Genomic DNA, 20,547 nt, shown 5'->3' on the forward strand with positions numbered 1-20,547 from the left:
CATTTACCAGTTTTCTGATGTGTTTATGCATTTATGGTCTAGCTCATCTGTTGCCTTATCTGCAGTGTCTAAAATAGTGGTTGGCACACAAGAGGTGTTCATTGAGTAAGCATATATATATATATATATCTGTATTTTGCTTCCATTTTTGTGTGTGTGTGTGTGTGATTTGGGGGGGGGGGGGAGGTATTAGGTTTATTTATTTATTTATTTATTTTGATGGCTCAAACCCAGGACCTTGTGCAGCTAGGCGTGTTCTCTACCACTGAGTTGTACCCCCCGCGTTGAGGAAGCATTGACTGAGCACCTCCTGTGTGCTGAGCATTTCCTAGACACTGGGCGTCCAGAAGAGAATAAAAGAGACTCTCTTCCAGCCCCTAGGTGCTTACAGGTAGGGGCAGGGGAGGAATGAGGGAGGAATATAGGCAAGTGAACAAATTAGAGAATTTCAAATAGTGAGGGGTTCAGTGAAAAGAGTGATGTGATAAAGAAGCACGGGATGGGGGCTCCTCTCTGTTGGGGGGTCAGAGACAGCCTCTCAGCCGTCTGGGCTGAGATCCACAAATAGCAAACATTCACAAATATGTGAACAGAGCGACCAGAGTTGGAGTGGAGGGGATAGGAGTTCCAGGCAGAGAGAACAGCTAGTGCAAAGGCCCTGAGGGGGGAATAAGTTTGGCTCAATAAATATTTATTGAAGGGAGGGTACGGCTCAGGGTTAGAGTGCGTGCCTAGCATGCGCAGGGTCCTGGGTTCAGTCCCCAGGGTTTCCATTAAAAATAAATAGATTTAAAAAAATAACCAACTAATTACCTCCCCACACCAAAAGATCTAATAAATATTTGTTGAGAACAAATGAATGACAGAGGATTCTAGAAGGAATTGGTTGCTCTGGTTTGGCCATGGAGGGCTTGCCGGGGGGTGGGTAGGGGCTCACCAGCTGCGATGGGGAGGGAAGCTCCTGGCAGAGGGAATGGCTCTGCCGAGGCCTGGGCTGTCTTGGTTTTGCTCTCTCCTGGGAGTAGACAGGACCCAGCCAGGACCCCGGGCTCTCTTGGAGCTGATGTCCAGGGACTATGACAAGAAACAGTCCCTGAAAGTAGGGGAGAGGTCATGGCAGAGCGGCAGCACGCCAGACTTTGGCCTTTGCCCTCTGCCGGCAGGAAAAGCACAAAATACCGAGATAACGGTCTTCCCTCCCCTCCCCCAAGCCTGCCCCGGTGTCACTGGCCCTCAATCCTGTCTGTCTTGCCTGTTCCCCAATCAGCACCTGGGGGTGGTCTGGGAGCTCCTCCTGACTATTTCAGCATCTTTTGAGGGTGGTGACAGAGCCACAGAGAGGAGCGGGCTGAGCCTGGGAGCCCTGGTGGTGGGGCGAGCCTCCAGCTCAGAGCAGACGCAGAAGTGTCTGGAGACAGAGCTGGTCGGGCTCATGGATGGGGATTTAGCGGCTGGAAAGGTGAGCCCTGCCACGGGGGAGGGAGGATTTATGCCAGGAACACTCCCCAAGCTCTCAGAATTGGCAGGAACCTCACACCCCATTGCACAGATGGGAAGACTGAGGCCCAGAGGGAGCATGCAGTGACCAAAATAATGCCTCCATTCTGGGGCTGCTCTTGGTCTTTCTTCTAGCTCCCCCCACTTCCAGAAGGGGGGAATTTGGGCAGGATGGGATATAAGAGAAGGCAGCTCACCCCCACGGGAGCATCTGTCAAGCACTTTTTAAAGAAATTGGCTCTCAGGCCGCAGAGTGTCTGGGTCAGCCTCACAGCACAGATTTGGAGACCGAGGCTTAGCAAGTGGGAGCGGCAGGCTCAACCTGGGGACTGAGCCGGGACTTAACTGGAGTGGGACGGACCTTGGGGTGGTGTGCAGATGGGTAATGGGGAGGAGAGGGGCTAAGTGACCTCACAAATGTCCCCTCCTTGCCCCAGATGACTTCCTCCACCAGTCCCACGGGCCCCATCGACAGCCTGGAGCTCTTGGATCTCCTGTTTGACAGGCAGGATGGCATCTTGAGACATGTAGAGCTGGGCGAGGACTGGGGCCACGTCGATGATCAGGTGATAACTGACTGCAGGCACCGGGGGCCAGAGCCAGAACTCCGCTCAGCTCTGTGCATTCACTGCTCGTGGTGGGCGATTTTAGCAAAGCACGTTATTGTGCTTAACCTCTCAGCTATCCTAAGGGGCAGGTGACATTACCTCCTTAAAGGTGGGGAAACCGAGGCCCTGAGAGGGGTGGTAACTTGTCCTGGGTCACACAGCGTTTTGGAGCTGGGCTCAGACTTCAGCTTGGGGCTCGTGCCTCAACAAGGTCGGATTGTGTTCAGGCGCCAACACCAGAGGCAAGAACATTAGCTCTTTCCACCTTGCAGAAGGGACAAGTGAAGCCCAGAGAGGGTCAGTGGCTTGCCCAGAGTCACACAGTGATTCAAAGCAAAGCATAGGCCTCCTAATTCCCACTCATCCTTCTCCCTCCCAGCAGGTCCTGCCAGGCCCGGACTCTGATGATTTCCTCAACTCCATTCTGGGTTCTGGAGATTCAGTGCCCAACTCCCCGACCTGGTCTCCTGCAGGCAGTGACAGTGGCATCTCAGAAGATCTGCCCTCTGACCCCCAAGACACCCCTCCACGTGGTGGGGTGGCTGCCACCCCAGTCAGCTGCCATACCACGGAGTCTGGCAAGGAGCTCTGCCTCTCCTACCATCCTGGGCCCCTCTACCCCACCAGGCACCCTGGGCCAGTAGCCCACGGGCTCGAGGCCTCCGTGGCCATAGACCTGGGTGAGTTCCGTGTCTTCACTCACTACCCTCACCTTGTTCCAGGCACTGTACGCACATACCCGCCCTTTGAGGTGGGTGCTGGGATGCTGTTGTGGGCTCAATTTGCAGATGGTTAGGGGATGAGTCAGAGCTATAGAGCTGGGTGAGGGGGTGTGGAGCTCAGTGGTAGAGTGTGTGCTTAACATGCATGAGGTCCTGGATTCAATACCCAGTATCTTCATTAAAAAAAAGTTTGAAAAAAAGAGCCACAGAGCTGGGATGCCACCCTGCCAGGCTGGCTCCAGCCCCAGACATCATGCTGGCAACCTCGGTTTTGTGCCTCCCATGCCTGGGTCCCAGTAGATGCTCAGTGAAAGTGTGTGAGGTCATGGGAGCTCAGGCCTTGGGGTGCACCTTCTGGACTTGGGGAACAAGTCTCGTGCAGAAGACGCCCCCAGAAGGGCATCTTTTGTCTCTTGAGCCTCGCAGTGGGGCGGGAGCTCCTATTTGTCCCATTGGAGACTTGACAAAACTAAGGCTGAGAGACGTTTCATCGCTTACCCAAGGTCACACAGCTCTGCCCGGTCGGGGATTAGAACCGAAGGCTGTCTGACTGAAGTCTGGGGCTCTCCAGAGCACCTATGGTGTGCTAGGTACCTGGTGGGAGGGAACCACAGGTGAATCAGACCTGGTCCCTGCCCCGAGGGGGGAGATAAGGCCAGGCTGGCTGCAGATCTAGCCTTTAATCCTGGGTGATAACGGCCGCTCCCTCCTGGGCTGGCAGTGGGCTCCTGATAAAGTCCTGGTGAACTTGGGTTCCTGTGCTGTGGCAGAGAGAGACTGAGGCATCAGTTGGGGCTGTCCCCTTCAACCCAGGCCTGGGGGTCCTAAGCTGCGCCACAAGTCCCTAGCACACCGAGGTCAGTCCTGGGAGCTTTGCTGGAGGAAGCAGGTAGAAGCTGGGACCTCAGGGCCCCCCCCCCCCCCCACCGACTGTCTCCCTGTCTCTTTCCCCACCTGCCCCGTCAGAAGCGTGGAGCCCAGGACTGCACACCGAGGAGCGGGCTGGGCCGGCCGGCTCACCCCCGCGCCGCAGCCCCACGGTGAAGGACCTCCTGCTCTCCGGCAGCGGCGGGGCCACGGTGAGCCGCCCTGCCCCCCACCGGGGCAGCGGGGCTGGGGGGCGCGCGGTCCCGGGGGCCCCGCTGCCTCCATTTCAAAAAATAATAATAGCTAAAACTCACCAAGCACCTGCTATAGGCCGGCTACACTTCTAAGTGGTTAAATGGGTTATCTCTTAATTCAGAGCAACCCATGAAGATTCAGGTTCTTACCTCAGTTTTACATAGGAGCAAATGGGCACAGAGGGGTTCAGTAATTTGCCCTAAGTCACACAGCTGCTGCAGGCTCAATTCCTGGGCTGGCCCATTGGACCTGTTGTGCCCATTGCATGTTGACCAAGGGCCATCTGTTTCCTCTATCGGTAAACCAGAACTGCCAACCCAGTTAGTGTCCCCATTTCACAGATAAGCAAGCCAAGGCCCAGAGAGGTTGAGCCACAAAGTTACACAGCAAACAAGTGGCTGAGTCAGGATTTGAACTCCAGTTTGCCTGCTGCCCAAAGTTGTCCTGACAACCTCAAAACAAGGCCAGAATGCCCCTCCCAACTTAAGAGATGTGAGGTGAACACCAGCTGTGTACTCAGCCTCTGAGGACCTCATGGTCAAGAGGGGACAACTGACTACTCATGGAAGTGTATCGATAAAGAGAGAGGCAAGTCCAAGAAGGCTTCCTGGAGGAGGCAGAACTTCAGCAGGTCTTAAAGGATAGGAAACGTGAATGACTACTTTGGAAATGCTAACTGGCCTTTGTAAATGCATTAAATTTAATATTGTTGCATATCTGTGTGTAGATGACCTTGGAAAGTAGGAGACCATATCCCCATTTTGCAGATGAGCACACTGAGATTTGGACCCTAAGAGAGACAATGGTTGTGCTGATTGATGGTCCGGAATTCTAGGGAGTGGAGTTTGATCCGATGAATGGGAGACTGCCCCAGTCTCCCCCTTTACTCCTGAGCCTCCCATTCCACCCTGTGACATTGCTAAGACTTGGCACTCAGACAAGATTCTTTAATTTTTAGTGTTTCTATTTCATAATTTAAATTTAATTTTAAAATTGTTGCAATAGGCAAATGCACTCACACAGTCCAAGTTCCAAATGTACAAATGGGCACGTGGGGAGACTCACCCTTCACCTCTGTTTCCCGGAGGCTCGCTTGTTTAACTTGTCCCTGTTTGTTGGATTTCCCCTCTGCTGTTGCAGATGGCATTGCCATGAATGTTCAGAGCCCAGAGCAGTGCCTGGCATGGAGTAGGTGCTAAATACATAGCTGTCGAGTGACTATTTGTTAAACAAATGACAAACTTGTATCTGTAAGATTAATTCCTGGAAGTGGAATTGCTGGGTCAGAGGTCTGAGTGCTGGTTCTTTTGAGCCCTAGTGCCAGCGAGCACGCTACAGCAGACGGATCGATAGTTTCTCAGATCTGATGTCTTATTTCCCCAAAGCTCTCACTAACCCTAAAGCAATTCTCCTGGTTTCCCCACAGCAACATCACCTGGCAGCCCCCCACCTGTTGCGACCTGGGACCGGGCACTGCCAGGAGCTGGTGCTGACGGAGGATGAGAAGAAGCTGCTGGCCAAAGAAGGCATCACCCTGCCCACACAGCTGCCCCTCACCAAGGTGAGCCAGTGGGGCCCCTGGCTCCCAGGCTTGCCCCTTTCCTGCAGCTACCTGCCCACGAGTCTCACCTTTAGGTTTCTTGCATTAGAATGTTAGGACGTGTCTGTCATCGGAGCCAGAAAAATAATCCTCAGAGACAACTCAGTGGGGCTCTCTGGCTGGCCACAGTCCCCACCCAGCCTGTTCACTCAGCATCAATACCCAAATTTGCCTTTCCAGTCTGAAGACATCTCTAAGTCTTGATAACAACCAGCCCTGGGAAGGGCGCTGTTCCCACAGGTGGCCAGAAGGTGGCGCGATTTCACCAGCGCACAAAGTCGGTACCCAGTAACCGACTGGGATTGGGAGCTGGGACCCAGAACCCCCGCCTAGAGGCTCTGCAGGAATTCAGGGGCAGAAAACCTGGTCTTCAAGTCATTAGGGGTCTGCCCCCAGGTCCCTGAGTCTGGGATGGCTCCCATGGGAAGATAACAGCGTGAAGTTGTAGGGAGAATGGATCCTCCAGACTGACTCAGCCACCTCCCTGTGTCACTTTGCAGTATGAGGAACGAGTGCTGAAAAAAATTCGCCGGAAAATCCGAAACAAACAGTCGGCCCAAGAAAGCCGGAAAAAGAAGAAGGAATATATTGACGGCCTGGAAACTCGGTAAGGCTGGGGCCCAAGGACTCTGCACTCCGGGGGGATCTTCACTCTGAGAGAGGGATGCAGTGGGGCTAAGGTCACAGTTTTCAGGACCTGACGAAATTAGAGCTGCTTCCTTCTCTGGGAGAGACCGTTTTTCATGTGAATAGCAAGGATGAAAAATGCTTACAGGTGGTACAGGGCTCGGGTTCGAGGTTTCTTTGTCTGCTAGCATATGTGATTTCAAGAAAGGGGACGGTATCATCCATCTAGTCCTGGCTCTCTGCTTGAAGATGGGACACTTACTTCCCTTGTCTGAGAATCACTGGTCCTGAGAGCTGCCATGGCTTCCTTGGGTGAGGAAGAAGGAAGGCCGAATTTCCTCAACTTAAGAATTGTGCACCCCAATCTCATCCAGTCACCTCTCTCAACTCATTTAGGGTACTGAGCGGCAGGCTCCTTATCATTCTTTAATAGAAACATAGGAGCTGAGCTAGTTCACTTTTTAAACCAAAAGTGATTTTATCACATTACAGGTCTCTTTGGGTTTTCTATTTCTTCTCAAGTCAATTCTGGGATGTCATATTCTCCTGGAAAGTTGTCCACTTCAAACATATTGACATAAAATTCTTCATAGTTTTCTTCTATTATTTTTAAGCTCTGAGTAATCTATAGTTATGCCCTTTTAAATAACTCATATTGTGTATTTGTGCCTTCTCTTGCTTTTTATCTTGATCAGTCTTGCCAAAAGTTTGTCTATTTTATTTTTCTTTTCAAAGAATGAATTTCTGGACTTTCCTCTCACCCCACTGTATTTTTGTGTTCTAGTTCTTTTATTTCTACTCTTAGCTTTATTGTGTCTTTCACTGATTTTTTTTTTTTTTTTGGTGGGGAGTTTATTCTGTTGTTCATTCACTAATTTTTAAATGTGTACGTTCAGCTGGTTAAGCTGTATTAAGGCTATTCATTTTCCTCTCAGCACTGCTTTAGCTGCATCTTACATATGTGGATTTGTACCATTGTCATTACCATACAGTCCCTAGGTCTTCCCTAATTTACACTGTGGATTCTTCTTTATCCCATAATGTATTTAGAAGGAGAGCCTTTTAGTAGGGGAATTTATTCTCCTCCCTGGTTGGGATATGAGGACTAACATATTCTCATGCCAGGATTTGAGAGTTCTGACTCTACATCTGAGTGGTCTGGGCCAAGACCACATTCACAGCTGGATGCATACGGGAAGCATCACTGCCTAAGTCTGGCATTCCATTCCCAATCCTGGGTGCTCAGGCTGGAATAAAGCCCCCACATCCATGCAAAGATGGTACCTAGAAGCCAGGCAGAACACAGTTCGAATATTGGCTTTGTCACAGACTTGCCAGGGTGCCTTTGGATGAATGACTTCCCCTCTCTGGCCTTGGGTTCCCTGCCTATAAAGTGGAGCCTCACAAAGAGATATTAATTAGACCTATTGATGACAGGCATATTCTGAATGTCTCTGTGACATTGCCCCTGCAGGATGTCAGCCTGTACTGCCCAGAACCAGGAGCTTCAGAGGAAGGTCTTACATCTTGAGAAGCAGAACCTGTGAGTCTTCATCCAGCTGGGAGAGAGGACAGGGGGAGCTGGCTCCACAGTCTCTTGCAGGAGAGGTGGACATGGGGGTACAGCCTGTGTGTTGGCAGGGCAGATCAGGGGGTAAGGGCTCCACCTAGAAATGGGCAGGCTGCATAGAGGAGGGGACTTGGACTTGGACCCTTGAAGGATGTATAGGAGTTCACTTGATGGAAGATGCTCCCAGTGGGGGAATTGGCATATGAATGGGCAAAGGCTAGGAGTATGTTGTGTAGAACTGCAGGTGATTCTGTCTATGGGGTACATCCACCTAGTCCATTTTTATTTAGCATCTGCTAGGTGCCAGGCATAGTTCTGGACACTGGGACCCCAACAGTGAGCAAAACAGACACGGCCCCTCCACTTAAAGAACTCAGTGTTGTGGGAAACATACTCAAGGCAAACAAAAATTATAAAAGACCTTTCAAATAGTGATTGTCACTGGGAAGAAAAGTAAGAGGGGGCTGTTTTAGACAGAGAGATCAGATGAGGTGATATTTGAGATGACACCTGATGGATAAGGATGAAGCAGCTACAAAAAGACCCAGGGGAACAGTGTCCTCGGTACAGAGGGAACAGCTAGTACAAAGGCCCCGGGGCAGGAATGCTTGTGTGTTGGAGGAAGAGTGAGGGAACTATTTGTCTGGAGCAGAATGAGAGATGGGGAGAGAAGGAGGAGGTGAGGCAGGAAGGGGATAGGAGCAAAGAGGGAGGGTCTGGGACTTTTAAAATCAGTGGGGCCTTGAGGGATGTATGGGATTCAGAACTCAGCCCTCAGCTGGGTGGGGGACTCACAAAATGGACAAGGAGCCAGTCAGCCATGTAGGGCTCAGCCAAGCCTACCCATTTCCCCCAAGGTCCCTCTTGGAGCAGCTGAAGAAACTCCAGGCCATTGTGGTCCAGTCCACCACCAAGTCAGCTCACACAGGCACTTGCATAGCGGTGAGTCCTGGCCCCTAGCTCCGAGGGGATCCTCGGCCTTGGCAAAGGGGCCTGTGGGAGGAGGTGAGTGTGAGTAGGAGAATGGCCCTGAGCCCCAGCTCAAGCATGATCCAGTCTTCTGGGCCTTGGTTTCCCTGCCTCTGAGATGAGTGTGCTCACAGGGGAGGAGGAGGGATGCGGTGACCCCGCTCCCATCTCTGCCAGGTCCTGCTCTTCTCTTTCGCCCTCATCGTCCTCCCCTCCATCAGCCCTTTCGCCTCCAACAAAGCTGAGAGCCCCGGAGACTTCACACCTGTGCGAGGTAGGTGGACATGGGTCAGTCCTCCCTCAAAACCTCTCTGGGTTTCACCGTGGGCACACTCCCCTTGGCTCCCCAGCCCCCATACTGGGTCTCTGGGGAACTGGACCCCTTGCAACTGCTCCCTGAGGCTGGGAGCTAAGGAAATAAGGGACACCAACCCCCCACCCAGCCCATCCCTCATGCCTCCCCAACCCTTGCTCAGTTTTCTCCAGAACTTTGCACAACGACGGTGCATCTCGAGTGGCCCCAGATGCTGCACCAAGCTCCGAGGCCCCAGGACCCTGGCCCGAGGCTGGTGTACTTCAGGAAGGGTCTCCAGGCAGCCCCGGGGGGTACTGGGGATCCCGGGACACGCCGTCTGTGGACAACTCGACAGAGGATCTAGACAACTCTACCCTGGTCCAGGGCACTGAGATGAAGGAGCTGGATCGGGCCACCCTGCTGGACTGTGCTCCACCTAAGCCAGCACTCAGCCCGGGACAAGTGGGGCTGGAGGCGGCAGGTGGGGAGCTGTGAGCACCACGGGGACATGCCCCCAGGCCCCTCTGCTCAAGGATGCTGCAGTGGACAGTGACAGGCCCGGGGATTTCAGGTGAGGGAGAGACCCCTGAGGAGATACCAGGACGGAGATGCATAGACTCACAGCTACAGACCCAGGGACCCAGGCATATGCAGAAACTGACTCAGACACAGGGTGACCATAGGGCCACAAAGCCTGAGAAACACACACAGACCCAGGTGCAGGAGGAGACAGGAAGACACACATAGACTGATCCACAGACCCAGACAGATATACATACCAGACCTCAACAAATCCCCGCCCCAGGGACTCCCTCCTGCCCCCTCGCACACAGTGGGGAGGAAGCAGCCAAGACTGCAGGGACGCTGGTCCCGGAGCACGGCCTGAGCTCTGAACTTCCAGGCAGCCATGGCCCACAGCCACCCCTTTTTCTAAGACTGCTGTGATCTTTAATAAAGTATTTTGACAGAACACGTCTGGTGTGGAGACAGAGTAAGGTAGGGGCTGAATTAGAGTCTGGGGCTCTCCAACCTACATAAGGAAGAACTGGGGGGCCTAGAATGGAGAGGAGTGAGGTGGAGAGACCTTGGACTCTTAGGCTGGAGCGGCGAAAAGAGAGGCGCCAGAGGCGTCTTCAGCACCTTGGAGAGCGGTGACGGGCGGCGCGCAGGGCGCGCCTGGAGCGCAGGGTTCTGGAGGCTCTGGGGGGCCCCGGAGGCCCTTCAAGGGTGTCCGCGGAAGGTCTGCTGCAGTTGCCTTCCTGGGGGCCGGGCTGTCCACCCTGCTTGTTTACCGGTTGAGGAAACGGAGGCGTCGGAAGAGATGAGACCCGCCTAAGATCGCAGCAGGGGAGGATTGAGCCCTCCCCCACTGCGCCTGCGCTCTTCCCTTAACGCGTCGCCCGCCGCAGCGCTGCCTGCTTTGCGCAGGTGCCGGAGGATTTCAATCGCGATGAGGAGACGCCGCCTCTCTCATCCCTTTAGAAGGGATCATAGCCTAGTAGCAGAGGGCACATATTAAGAAATCACACTAATAACAATTACAGTCTTAGGGCTCAAGGAATGCCAGCTGCTGGTAAGGCCCTCTTTCACCCCAGGCCTAGATTGCAAGGACGCACTGGCAGACGTTCCAGGGGGCGAGAGGACCACACACTCATGCTCCCGGGGACTAGGACCTGGCACAAAGTTGTGGATGTTAAACACAGACTCAGATGCAAGAAATTCTGCTTTTATTGCATTGAAGGCTTTTCTGGAAGCCTGGTAGAAGCCAAGTGGACCCACCTCTTTGTCCCTCCAGCCCCGAAGGCAGTGCAACCTCTATTGTCTGTCCTGCCATGAAGTTTGGCTCCTAAATGGTGGCTATGCCTCCTTTCCCTCGTGGAGGGACTATGAAGGCCATTTTGGAGTAGGCAGGGGTTGGGGAGTATGAGGGCCTGGGGGGCAGAGTTAATTCCTGTTTAGGCTGGAAACCAGAGAGGGCCTGGCCACACCTCCCAAGAACATCCTGAGTCAGGGGCTGGGGCCTGGGGGAGGAGCAGGTGCCGGGGGTGTGAGCTCCAGGGTCAGGGTTTAGGGCGAGGATGCTCCTTCCCAGGCCCCCAGAGCTAAAGGGGGGTGCAATGAAGGGCAAGTCTGCCCCGGAGTCTGGAGCCCAGCTCTCAGCGCCCTGAGGGCTCCCCCCAAGGACAGAGACAAGTAACAAAGTGAGACCAGTAAGAAAAAAAAGAATCCATAGTTTCTATAAAAAGCCCCGCCCTCCCCAGGCCCCCTGGTCAGCTGGAAACCACCTCCGCCTTCACTCTTTTGGGGGGCCTGTGGGGGACAGGACTGTCCAGCCGCTCCCTTTTGGGGCTGGCGGGCCCAGAGCCGTTGTGCTGGGCAGAGGGCTCCACTGTGGGCTCCTGCTTGGGGCTGGCAGGCGCTGGGCCGTTGTGCTGGGCGGGGGTCTCCTCCTTGGGCTCCAGCTTGGGGGCTGGCGGGCGGGGCAGGGGCGGCAGCGCCCTCTCCAGCACGCGGGGGCCATCCCAGGCTGGGATCTCAAGGCCCAGGTGTTTCATGAGCCGGGTCATGACCTCATCTACGTAGCCGTGGATACGCAGGTCGGCATGACGGTCCTGCAGGGGTGGGGGCCGGTCAGGAGAAGGCTTGTGGGGGCCCACAGCAATGTTAGGGGTCAGGGCCGGGCTCTGGAACGTACATGCTTGGTGGGCTGAAGGTTGACGATGACCAGCCGGCCTCCGCGGCGTTTGGTGGCCAGTGGCAAGTTCCCACTAGGCCGGATTTGCAGGGAGGTGCCCAGGGTGACGGACAGGTCCGCGTTCCTGGGGCCAGGGAGGCATGATGAGTCTGAGCCCCTTGGCAAGGGTATCTGCAGTCCTCCTCCTGCCCTGTGAGGCTGAGGTGTGTGTGGGGGGGGCGTGGGGGGAGGGAGGGGGGGAAGCCGGCGGCAGGGCACCCAGCCACCGCGTTCCTGACCTGCCCTGAACCCTACCCCTCCCGCCTCCCTTCTGCCTGAACCTCCCACCCGGGTTGGCAGAGGTAGAGTTGCTGATGTGGGACTCCTGGGTTCCAATCCTGGCTCAGTCCCTTCCTGGCTGGGCAGCATGGATGGAGGAGTCAACTTGTGGCAGCCTGTTTCCTCGTCTGTAAAATGGCCCCAAGCAGCCCCCTCCCTGGGCTGTGATGAGGAGGGTGTGTGAGAGGCCTCTAGCCAGGGCCAGGGGTGTGAGGGCTCAGTACACAGGAGCTGCCACTATTACAGGGGAAGCAAGGCCCAGAGAGGGTGTGGACTGCTTCTTTCTGGAATCCTTTCCTGGTGTCCCCTGTGCTGCAGCTGGCTGTTTCTGCCCCCTCCCCCACCAGCCCCACCCTGGGCTGGTCTTCCGTCAGACCTGCTGGCCTCGTCGGCGAGAGCCAGGTCCCGGTCAGGCAGGGCATCCTCCCAGTCCAGGATGGTGTCTCTCAGCTCCCCCCTGCGATGGAGGGTTGGGGAGTCAGCAGGGAGACCCACCACCTCTCCTGGGGTCCAGGGCATGCGGAGGGCCGCTCACCTGCAGGCCCGCAGCCCCCTTGACTTGGCCACTGTGCAGAGCCGGCCTGTGGCCTTCAGGCCCATGCTGCCCACGACGGCGTCCCGGACGTACTGCCTGTGTCGGGGTAAAAATGAGTCAGCCCACCGCCTGCTCCCTCCTGTGCGCCCACCCTGCGGCCCCACCTGGATGCCTCTTGCTTTTTTGTGGGGAGCTGTTCTCCCAGGAAAGCAGGGGCCACACAACCAGAATCTAAACACAAGGAGACATCCGGCAAACCCAGCATGGGGGTCTGGGGGGGCTGGCCTGGCTGCTTCAAAAGGCCCACAGCTGGGGAAACTGAGAAAGGTGGGGACTATTCCAAATAAAGGAGATGGATGAGACTTGACAGTGGCTCCCTGGGTTGGGTCCCGGACCAGGGAACACTGGGAATATGGACTGAGGATTGAATCATCGCCTTCTGTGGTTTTTACATTTCCCGACTTTAGTAACTGCGCTGTGTCTCCTGGGAGATAAATGTCTCAAGGATTTAAGGGAAAAGGATGAGGAAATCTGCCCCTTGAACAGTACAGCAAATCCTAGCAACACAGAGAGAGAAGGAGAAACAAGTCGTGGCAAAACAGTGACACTGGTGAATCCAGGTTTTCGGGGTCAGCAAACTATGGCCACGAGGATCCAATTCAGCCCTCTGCTTCCTGCTTTTGTAACAGTTTTACTGGCACACAGCCACGCCCATTCCTTGATGTGTTGCCTACGGTGGCTTTCACGTTACAAGGGCAGAGCCAACGGTCATGCCAGAGTCTGGCCCAGAAAGCTGAAGACATTTACCATCTGGCCCCGTGCGGGAAAAGTTTGTGACCCCTGGTCTAGGTGAAGTGTGAGTTCATTGTAAGGTTCTTGTGAGTTTTCCACAGGTTTAAATTTTTTCAAAATAAGTTTAGAGAGAAAAAGAATGTTTTAAAGTTGGGGCCCAACTGGTCTCAAATATTCCAGCTGCAGGGGAGCCCGGTGCACCTCTCCCCCCTGAGATGCTCACACTTGTGAGGCTGCCAACCAGCAGCGGGAGCCACGCCCAGAGCCCACCCGCTCCCGGAAGCTGGAAGAGGCAGGAAGGGTCCTTCCCGACAGGTTTCAGAGGGAGCACGGCCCTGCCAACACCTTGATTTTGAACTTGTAGCTTCCGCAACTATGAGACCCTCAATTTCTGTTGTTTTAAGTTACTCAGTTTATGGCAGTTTGTCCCAGCAGCCACAGGAAGTGAATACACCTCCCCAGGAGGAAGACATGCCCCCAGGTCCCACCCTGGGGGGGTCACGCCCTCATCTCTAGTTCACCTCTCGAGACCCTTGTACAGAGCCTGCCCCGGGTGGTCCCCACCCTGTGTGCCCGCCCGCACCCTCCGCAGCACTCACGTCTTACACTTGACACATTCTTCTACAAACATGTTTCCGTGAAGCTCTGCCAACTTGTCCCTGTGGGAGGAGAAGGAAGATGCTTAGTGGAGAAGGAGGGACCCCGGAGCCCAGGCAGAGCGAGATGCAGGGATCAGGGCTGGAATTGCCTGGGGACTAGGAGGAGGGGATTCCTCAGTTCTCCAGAGGTGCCCAGGAGGTGCTGGCAGTGACAGCTGGGCACCAAACCTTTCTCCCGGTTGAAGCACCACATTGGTCTTGAGAGGGAGGGGCTACCATCAAAGCCCATTTTACAGATGAGGAAACTGAGGCTTGGGGAGGGGGCGGCCCACCCAAGGCCAAGCAGGGCTGGACACCGGGTGCACCTGGGGAAGCCGGAGCGCACATGCAGCCCGTCCACGTTCTGGCTGACTAGGAAGCGGAGGAGGCCCACGCGCTCCAGCTGTACCAGTGCCATGTGGGTCTTCGTGGGCCGCGCGTTCTCGAAGGTAGTGTCGAACTTGGGTGCCAGGCCCTGCTCCTCCATCGTCCAGACGCCATGGGGGCCCCTGAGGCGGCAGGTAGGAGAGACAGAGTTTAGGGAGCAGGGAGAGAGGAGGATAGAGGGAGAGAATGGTAGACAGAGAGACAAACAGAGGCAGAGAAAGATGGAGAATCAGAGAGAGACAGAGAGAGAGTGACACAGACAAAGATGGGGTCCAGGGGAAGGAAGGAGGGAGAATGCGGGATGCAAGGGCAGAAACTATTCAACAAACCCTTACTGCTGCTGTACTCAGCCTGGCCCTGTGCTGGGTGATGCTGGGGCCCCAGTGGACCCAGGCCCTGCCCTTGAGGAGGCCTCAGTCTTGTTGGGAGACACACAGGTGGACACAGGCCCTCCAGCCCTGTAGGGCTGAGGCAGAGGGAGGACCCAAAGCTGGGGCGGCCCAGTGGAAGTGGTGAGGGCTCTCTGTGAGACTGCGGGAAGGCTTCCGAGAGGAGGTTGAGCTGTCTCTTGAACAGAGAGGAAAGGGCAGGGCAGTTCAGACAGAAGAGGTACGCAGAGGCCAGGGGGCTGGCAACAGCCTGTGAGTGGTCTGGTGGCTGCTGTGGGAGCAGCAGGGGCTGAGGTTGGAGAGCGGATCCAGGGCTGGGTCAGGAAGGGCTTCGATTTCCAGTTTGAAGTACTTGGAACTCTCCTGTGTGGCAATGGGGAGCCGTGGCAATTATGGAAGGGGGATGAGCGTCACACCTTAGAATTCTATCATTCCTCCAAGAATGAGGAATCTGTTCTGCTGTGAGAGTCTGTGCTGGGGGCCTGAGAGGCCTTAGAAAGAGAGTATAAATGCAAGAGGCCGGCCCTACGGGGTAGGGTTGCAAACTTAGCACCTACAGGAGCCACTCAGGGCCACCAGTTTGAGACCCCTGCTTTTCAGCAACAAGACTCTTGTCTGACACAGGCTGCGTGAAGCACAGGGACGTCAGACATCATCTGGTCTCACACCTCATTTACCGGTGAGGAAACGGAGGTCCGCGTGGTTAAACCACCTGCCCCACCAGGTCAGATAGAAAAATATTTGCAAGTGAGTATGGAGCTAACTGTCCCCTTCTTCTATGGAAATAATAGAACCCCAATATTTAACCAAACACAGTGAGCCTAGACAAAAGACTACATTTCCCAGCATCACTTGCTGCTAGGTATGGTTAGGTGACCAAGTTCTGGCCAATGGGGTGTGCATGGAATGTTGGGTATGATTTAATGGGATAAGCTTAAAAAGGAGGGGTCTTTCCCTTCCCCAACACCCCAGGTGACTGACTGATCACCCCAGACTCAGTGGGAGGGAAGGCAGCAGGAAAGGTTCTGATGCCTGGGCATCTGTGAGCACACAGGGAAGCCCCTGGTAGCATGGCAGGCCCTGCCTCAACTTCCCTCCACACCCATGGACCTGAAGTCGGGGATGCCTGAGGCGGTGCTAATGCCCGCGCCTGTGTGGAACACCACGTTGGAGGACTGCCAGACTAGCTGCGCCAGCTCCCACACCTTCTGCTCCAACTCCTCAGGGGGGTCAAAGACCTGTTGGGTGAGAGAAAGCAGAAGGGAGGGGTCAAAAATGTCCCACAGTGCAAGGCCACAAGCCACAGGCTGAACTGCCCTGTCTTTGCCCACGGGGAGGAGAATGGATGGGAAAAGGCAGTTTGTCATCAAATCCTTCCTCCACCCACAGCCCTCCAGGGCTCCCATCTCTCTCAAGGGAAAAGCCCAAGTTCTGTTCAAGGCCCACAAGGTCCTACACCACCTGCCTTATCTCCTCCCTGCCCTCCCTCCTCCCTCTTACCCCCTCACTCACTCTGCTCCAGCCACACAGGCCTCTTCACCGTTCCTCCAACACGCAAGGTGTGGTCCAGCCTCAGTGCCTTTGCGTGGGCTGTGCCCTCTGTATGGAATGCCCTTTGCCCAGACACCCACATGGCTCCCTCTTCACCTCCACTAGGTCTTGGCTCAAAAGTCATCTCATTTGTACACTCACATTCATAGCAGCATTATTTGTAGTAGCCAAAACGTGGGAGCAACCCCACTGTCCATCAACAGATTAACGGCTAAACAAACATGGTCTATACATAAAAGGGAATGTTATTAAGCCTTTAAAAGGGAGGAGATTCTGACACATGCTACAACATGGAAGAACCCTGAGGACATTATGCTCAGTGAAATAAGCCAGACACAAAAACACAAATACTGTAAGATTCCAATTATGTGAGGTCCCTAGAGGAGTCAGATTCACAGAGACAGAAAGTAGATGGTGAGTGACAGGGGCTGGGGGAGGGGATGGAGAGTTGGTGTTTAGTGGGGACTAAGTTTCAGTTTGAGAAAATGAGAAAGTTCTGCAGATGGATGGTGGAGAAGGTTTCACAAGATTATGAATGTATTTAATACTGCTAAACCATACACTTAAAAGTGGCTAAGACAGTAAATTTTATGTTATGTATATTTTACCACAATTTTTGAAATTAGGGGAAAAAACAGTTATCTTAGTGATGCCTCCCCACCACCTGGTTTCAGTGCAGCCCCCAGTTCTCCTCATCATCTGCTTTACTTTCCTCCATAGCACATACCACCATCTGACTTCTTATATTTATTTGCTCCTCATCAGTCTCCCGGCTGGAACCAGGAGGTTTGGCCTGTCTGGTTCCCCAGTGTGGCCCCAGGGCAGAGAAAGGGGCTGGTGCACGGTAGGTGCTCAATAAACGTGTATGGAATGAAATGAAACACAGGAGAGAAGAGTGGGGTTTCACACCACCAGAGAGTTCATTAAATGCCTGACTCCTGACCCCTGACTCAGAATGAACCGCCTAGCCTTTTCGGGATGCCGGCAATCTTCCCACCAGTTTACAGAACGCGAGAGGAGGCCAGAAGGGAAGTGACCCGGCCAAGGTCTTGGTGTATGGAAGGACCTCCTCTCAGTGTGGCCAGAGGATCTTTCTGACTTAAATCCTCCAGGTTCCTCTCCAGGTCAAAACCCTTCCTCATCACCCTCAGGATAGTGCCAACGCCCCAGTTTCGCATTTTAGGCCCATCCTGGCCTCGTTCTGGAAACCTCTCTGGCCAAATCTGTTCTCCAAGTTTATTTTCACTTCCCCGCCTTTGCCCCTTCCGCCTGGAACTACATCCCCTGCTCTCCCATCATTACTTCAAGATGTCTCGGACGCGGGTCCTTCTCTCAGTCCCAGCCTGACCGACCCAGAGCTGGGCGTGTACGCGTCCTGGGGCGCGCTGGGGCGTCACTTCCCGCCCCCTCCCCACTGGGAAGTCCCTCCCATTGTCTAGCCTCAGTGTCTCCTGATATTCCCACAATACCCCGCTGTTGGCCGGCCCCGCCCAGGTCACGGCCCTGGGGACGGCCGCCGGGACCCCCGGCCGCGCTCACCTCCGGCAGGCCGCACTTGCCCTTGTCCGCGTACGGCGACAGCCCCGCAGCGTAATTCACCGACATCCTCGCGGCCCCAACGGGAACAATAAAGTTTCCCTTGTTGCGGCCGCTTCCGCCGGAAATGGGGGTGGGACGGGGAGGAAGGAGGAGCCGCATTCCCATCCTCCGTACAGGGCCGCCCCTCCCAGGGCGCATGCGCCTCGCGCTGACGCCGCAGTCGCCATATTAACCGATGGCAAAGAGAAGCCGGTTTCCTACTGTAAGCTGGAGAAGTGGGGAATGGCGGGAAAAGGGCTGTCCAGTGACCTGGCTGGAAACTGGGAGACTTCCCATGTGTGAGTTCTCCAGTAACCTCCAAGGTGAGGGGCTCAAGTGATGAGTGCCCGCTTTCCCTTTTCTACAAATGAGTAAACTGATTCTCCCTACCCTCCCCCATCCCCCCAGGACAGAGCTGGAGAGAAGGGGCCAGGATTCACGCTTCCAGTCCAAGGTTCTTTCCCCTGCACATTTCAGAAGTTTCTACATTTACAAATGCAGGGTACCTTGCATGTGTGCTGCGGGGGCGGGGGCAAATTGGGGCTTCACTTGGGAGGGTCACGGACGCCACTCTCAGTTGTCTGAACATTACCCAAGTGGGTGATAAACACTCAGCAGGACAGGTCCTGATGGCACCAAGAGGCTCCAGAAACTGGTCAAGGTCACTGGGGCTAGTGACATTCAAGAAACGTGTTGAGCACCTACTGTGTGCTGGGGAGACACTGGCGAACAAAGGTGGCATCTTGTGATGAGTGATGGACACAAACAGGTGACCAGGCAGTGGTGACTTAGAGTGACTGGCATGTAATGAGGAGGCACCTGATCCAGTCTGAGGGGCACCTGGGAAGGCTTCCTGGAGGAGGGGATGTTGCAGCAAAGATCTGAAGAGTAAGGAGTGAAGTGGGGAGAATCAGCCAGCTGGGGGGGTGACATGAGGTACAGAAGGTGGCCTCTTGGCAGAGGAACAGTAAGTACAAAGGCTGGGAAGAGACAAAGAGGGTGGCTCATTCCAGAAACTGAAATCAGTCCAGTGATGTTAGGGAAGAACATCGGTGTCTTCCCGCCAGAGCCCGTTGGCCAACAGTTAGCCCCGCTGCCAGCCTGTCTCCTCCCTCAGCTCATCCCCGGCCCCCTGGGGCAGCTGCCCGCTCAGAGCTGATCAGGTATCAGAGCTGAGTGCTGGGAGCTGCTGGTGCAAGCTGGTGGCCCAGCTGGGAGCAGGTAACCGGAGCTGGCAGTGGACACGGTGGCCTGGTACTGGAGTCGCGGAGCTGCAGGAGGTAGGAGAGGAAGGAAGTAAGGGAGGCCCAGTTGCAGGCTTCCCTTAGGGCCTCGGGCTCCTTGCCCCTGAGCCCTGGCATGTGGGAGACAGGAGAGGCCTGTGTGTGTCCCCGCCATGCTGAGGCACCCAGGCACCCTGATACGCGCGCGCACGCACACACACACACACATACACGCACTTTCATGTGTGCACCTCCCACTTCCCAGCCTTTGCCCTGTCTAGGGTACATACCCTCCTTTCCCACAGCTGCCGCTCAGTATCCTGCCTGGCCATCAGGCCCTGCTGATACATCATCGCCTCTTTCAGGAAGCAGTTCCCTAGATGAGGGTACGCTCCGCTCCCCCAAGCCCACAGACCCCCTCCTGCCCAGGCAGCCCGTGGACTCCTCCCTTGGGTGTCAGCTACACTCTGCTCCAGGTGTGACTGAGTCCTTTAGACAGGAGTAGAGAAAAAGGGTGGGGTGGGCAATGAGTGAATGGGGGCGTTGATTGAATAGGGTGAACTGAAGAGATGACTGGATGGATGGGCAGTGGATGGAGGGGAGGGTGGATGGATAAATGAGTGGATGGGTGGTTGCGTTTTGGATGGATGTACAGGTGAGTGGACGTGTGAGTAGATGAATGGAACGATAGTTTGGAGAATTTATGGGCAGGTGAAGGGACAGGTGAAGACACGCTTTCACAGAAATCCCACTCAGACACGGGAAGGAGTCCTAGCCAGACACCTGGCAAAACACCCTCTTGAGATCACCCTGCCTGACCTCTGTACCTGCATGTGCACGCAACATGGAACAGGACAAGCTGGACAGACATGCGTGCACACACACCTCAGCTCACGTGTGCACATACATGCACACAGCCATCACCCCAAACCTCCACGCATCTTCCGTGACTTGCCTCCATTCTCTCACTCACGCAGAAGCCAGGCTGGTGTAAGGGACTTAGCTGCAAGGATGTTCCGTGCTAAGAGGCCTCAGCTCTGGGCCTGGCCCCCCAGAAGTCCCTAAGTATTTGGGAAGACAGATCCAGTCCAGACACTTCCAGCCTGTGGAGCCAGGGATGGGGCAGAGGAAAGGGTGGGGGAACCAAGTCTGGGAGTTGGAACTCTGCCTACTGGCAAGAGGCAAAGCTGATTAGAACATGATAGGATTTGGGAACTGGGTTCTGAGGGATGCATAGGAGTTTATTAGCGAAGGAGAGGGAAGGCATTCTAGGCAGAAATACCTACACAGATGACAACTTGGAGACCAGAAGAAGCTTGATCTACTTGGGCAACAGGGAATACTGGTGAGATGCATTTATTGGGCACCTACTGTTTGCCAGGCTCTCTGCTAGGGATTTCAGTGAAAACTGGCCATGATTCAGTCAAGAGG

At 54.9% G+C, this 20,547-nt stretch overlaps 2 protein-coding genes across 8 annotated transcripts; one reads left to right on the forward strand and one right to left on the reverse strand.

The window, feature by feature from the left end:
* The first annotated feature begins 1,279 nt into the window (after nt 1-1,279).
* Nucleotides 1,280-9,970, forward strand: CREB3L3 (cAMP responsive element binding protein 3 like 3). 3 transcript variants are annotated; one of them, XM_031436961.2, is made up of 10 exons: nt 1,280-1,459; nt 1,935-2,063; nt 2,485-2,785; nt 3,794-3,906; nt 5,376-5,510; nt 6,050-6,156; nt 7,651-7,719; nt 8,604-8,688; nt 8,893-8,989; nt 9,192-9,970. In XM_031436961.2, the coding sequence occupies exons 1-10, from the start codon at nt 1,433-1,435 to the stop codon at nt 9,503-9,505; spliced, it is 1,377 nt and encodes a 458-aa protein (XP_031292821.1). In that variant the 5' UTR covers nt 1,280-1,432; the 3' UTR covers nt 9,506-9,970. The 3 variants fall into 3 exon arrangements, with proteins under 3 accessions (XP_031292821.1, XP_031292823.1, XP_031292822.1); XM_031436963.2 differs by having other exon boundaries at nt 3,797-3,906; XM_031436962.2 differs by having other exon boundaries at nt 2,488-2,785.
* A 750-nt stretch (nt 9,971-10,720) lies between these two features.
* On the reverse strand, nt 10,721-17,962 carry SIRT6 (sirtuin 6). Of its 5 annotated transcripts, XM_064479751.1 has the most exons (9): nt 17,855-17,962; nt 15,875-16,002; nt 14,315-14,497; nt 13,950-14,009; nt 12,559-12,654; nt 12,400-12,480; nt 11,706-11,829; nt 11,512-11,622; nt 10,721-11,216 (listed from the first exon to the last, which is right to left on the reverse strand). In XM_064479751.1, exons 1-9 carry the CDS (start codon nt 17,918-17,920, stop codon nt 10,857-10,859), a joined length of 1,209 nt encoding a protein of 402 aa, XP_064335821.1. In that variant the 5' UTR covers nt 17,921-17,962; the 3' UTR covers nt 10,721-10,856. The 5 variants fall into 5 exon arrangements, with proteins under 5 accessions (XP_064335821.1, XP_064335817.1, XP_064335819.1 ...); XM_064479747.1 differs by having other exon boundaries at nt 10,721-11,622; XM_064479749.1 differs by lacking the exon at nt 17,855-17,962 and adding an exon at nt 17,618-17,778 and having other exon boundaries at nt 11,113-11,622.
* Nucleotides 17,963-20,547: the final 2,585 nt, after the last annotated feature.

The sequence above is a fragment of the Camelus dromedarius genome, chromosome 27 (genome assembly GCF_036321535.1).
Source record: "Camelus dromedarius isolate mCamDro1 chromosome 27, mCamDro1.pat, whole genome shotgun sequence".
In the NCBI taxonomy this organism is placed as follows: domain Eukaryota; kingdom Metazoa; phylum Chordata; class Mammalia; order Artiodactyla; family Camelidae; genus Camelus; species Camelus dromedarius.

Coding starts and splice junctions, on each gene's coding strand:
- CREB3L3 (XM_031436961.2), top strand. CDS start 1,433: ATGGATGGGGATTTAGCGGCTGGAAAG. Junction 5,511..6,049: donor CACAGCTGCCCCTCACCAAG/GTGAGCCAGTGG, acceptor GTCACTTTGCAG/TATGAGGAACGAGTGCTGAA. Junction 8,689..8,892: donor ACACAGGCACTTGCATAGCG/GTGAGTCCTGGC, acceptor CATCTCTGCCAG/GTCCTGCTCTTCTCTTTCGC.
- SIRT6 (XM_064479751.1), bottom strand. CDS start 17,920: ATGTCGGTGAATTACGCTGCGGGGCTGTCGCCGTACGCGGACAAGGGC. Junction 12,655..13,949: donor GAATGTGTCAAGTGTAAGAC/GTGAGTGCTGCG, acceptor ACCCCGACACAG/GCAGTACGTCCGGGACGCCG. Junction 12,481..12,558: donor AGGGGGCTGCGGGCCTGCAG/GTGAGCGGCCCT, acceptor CCTCCATCGCAG/GGGGGAGCTGAGAGACACCA.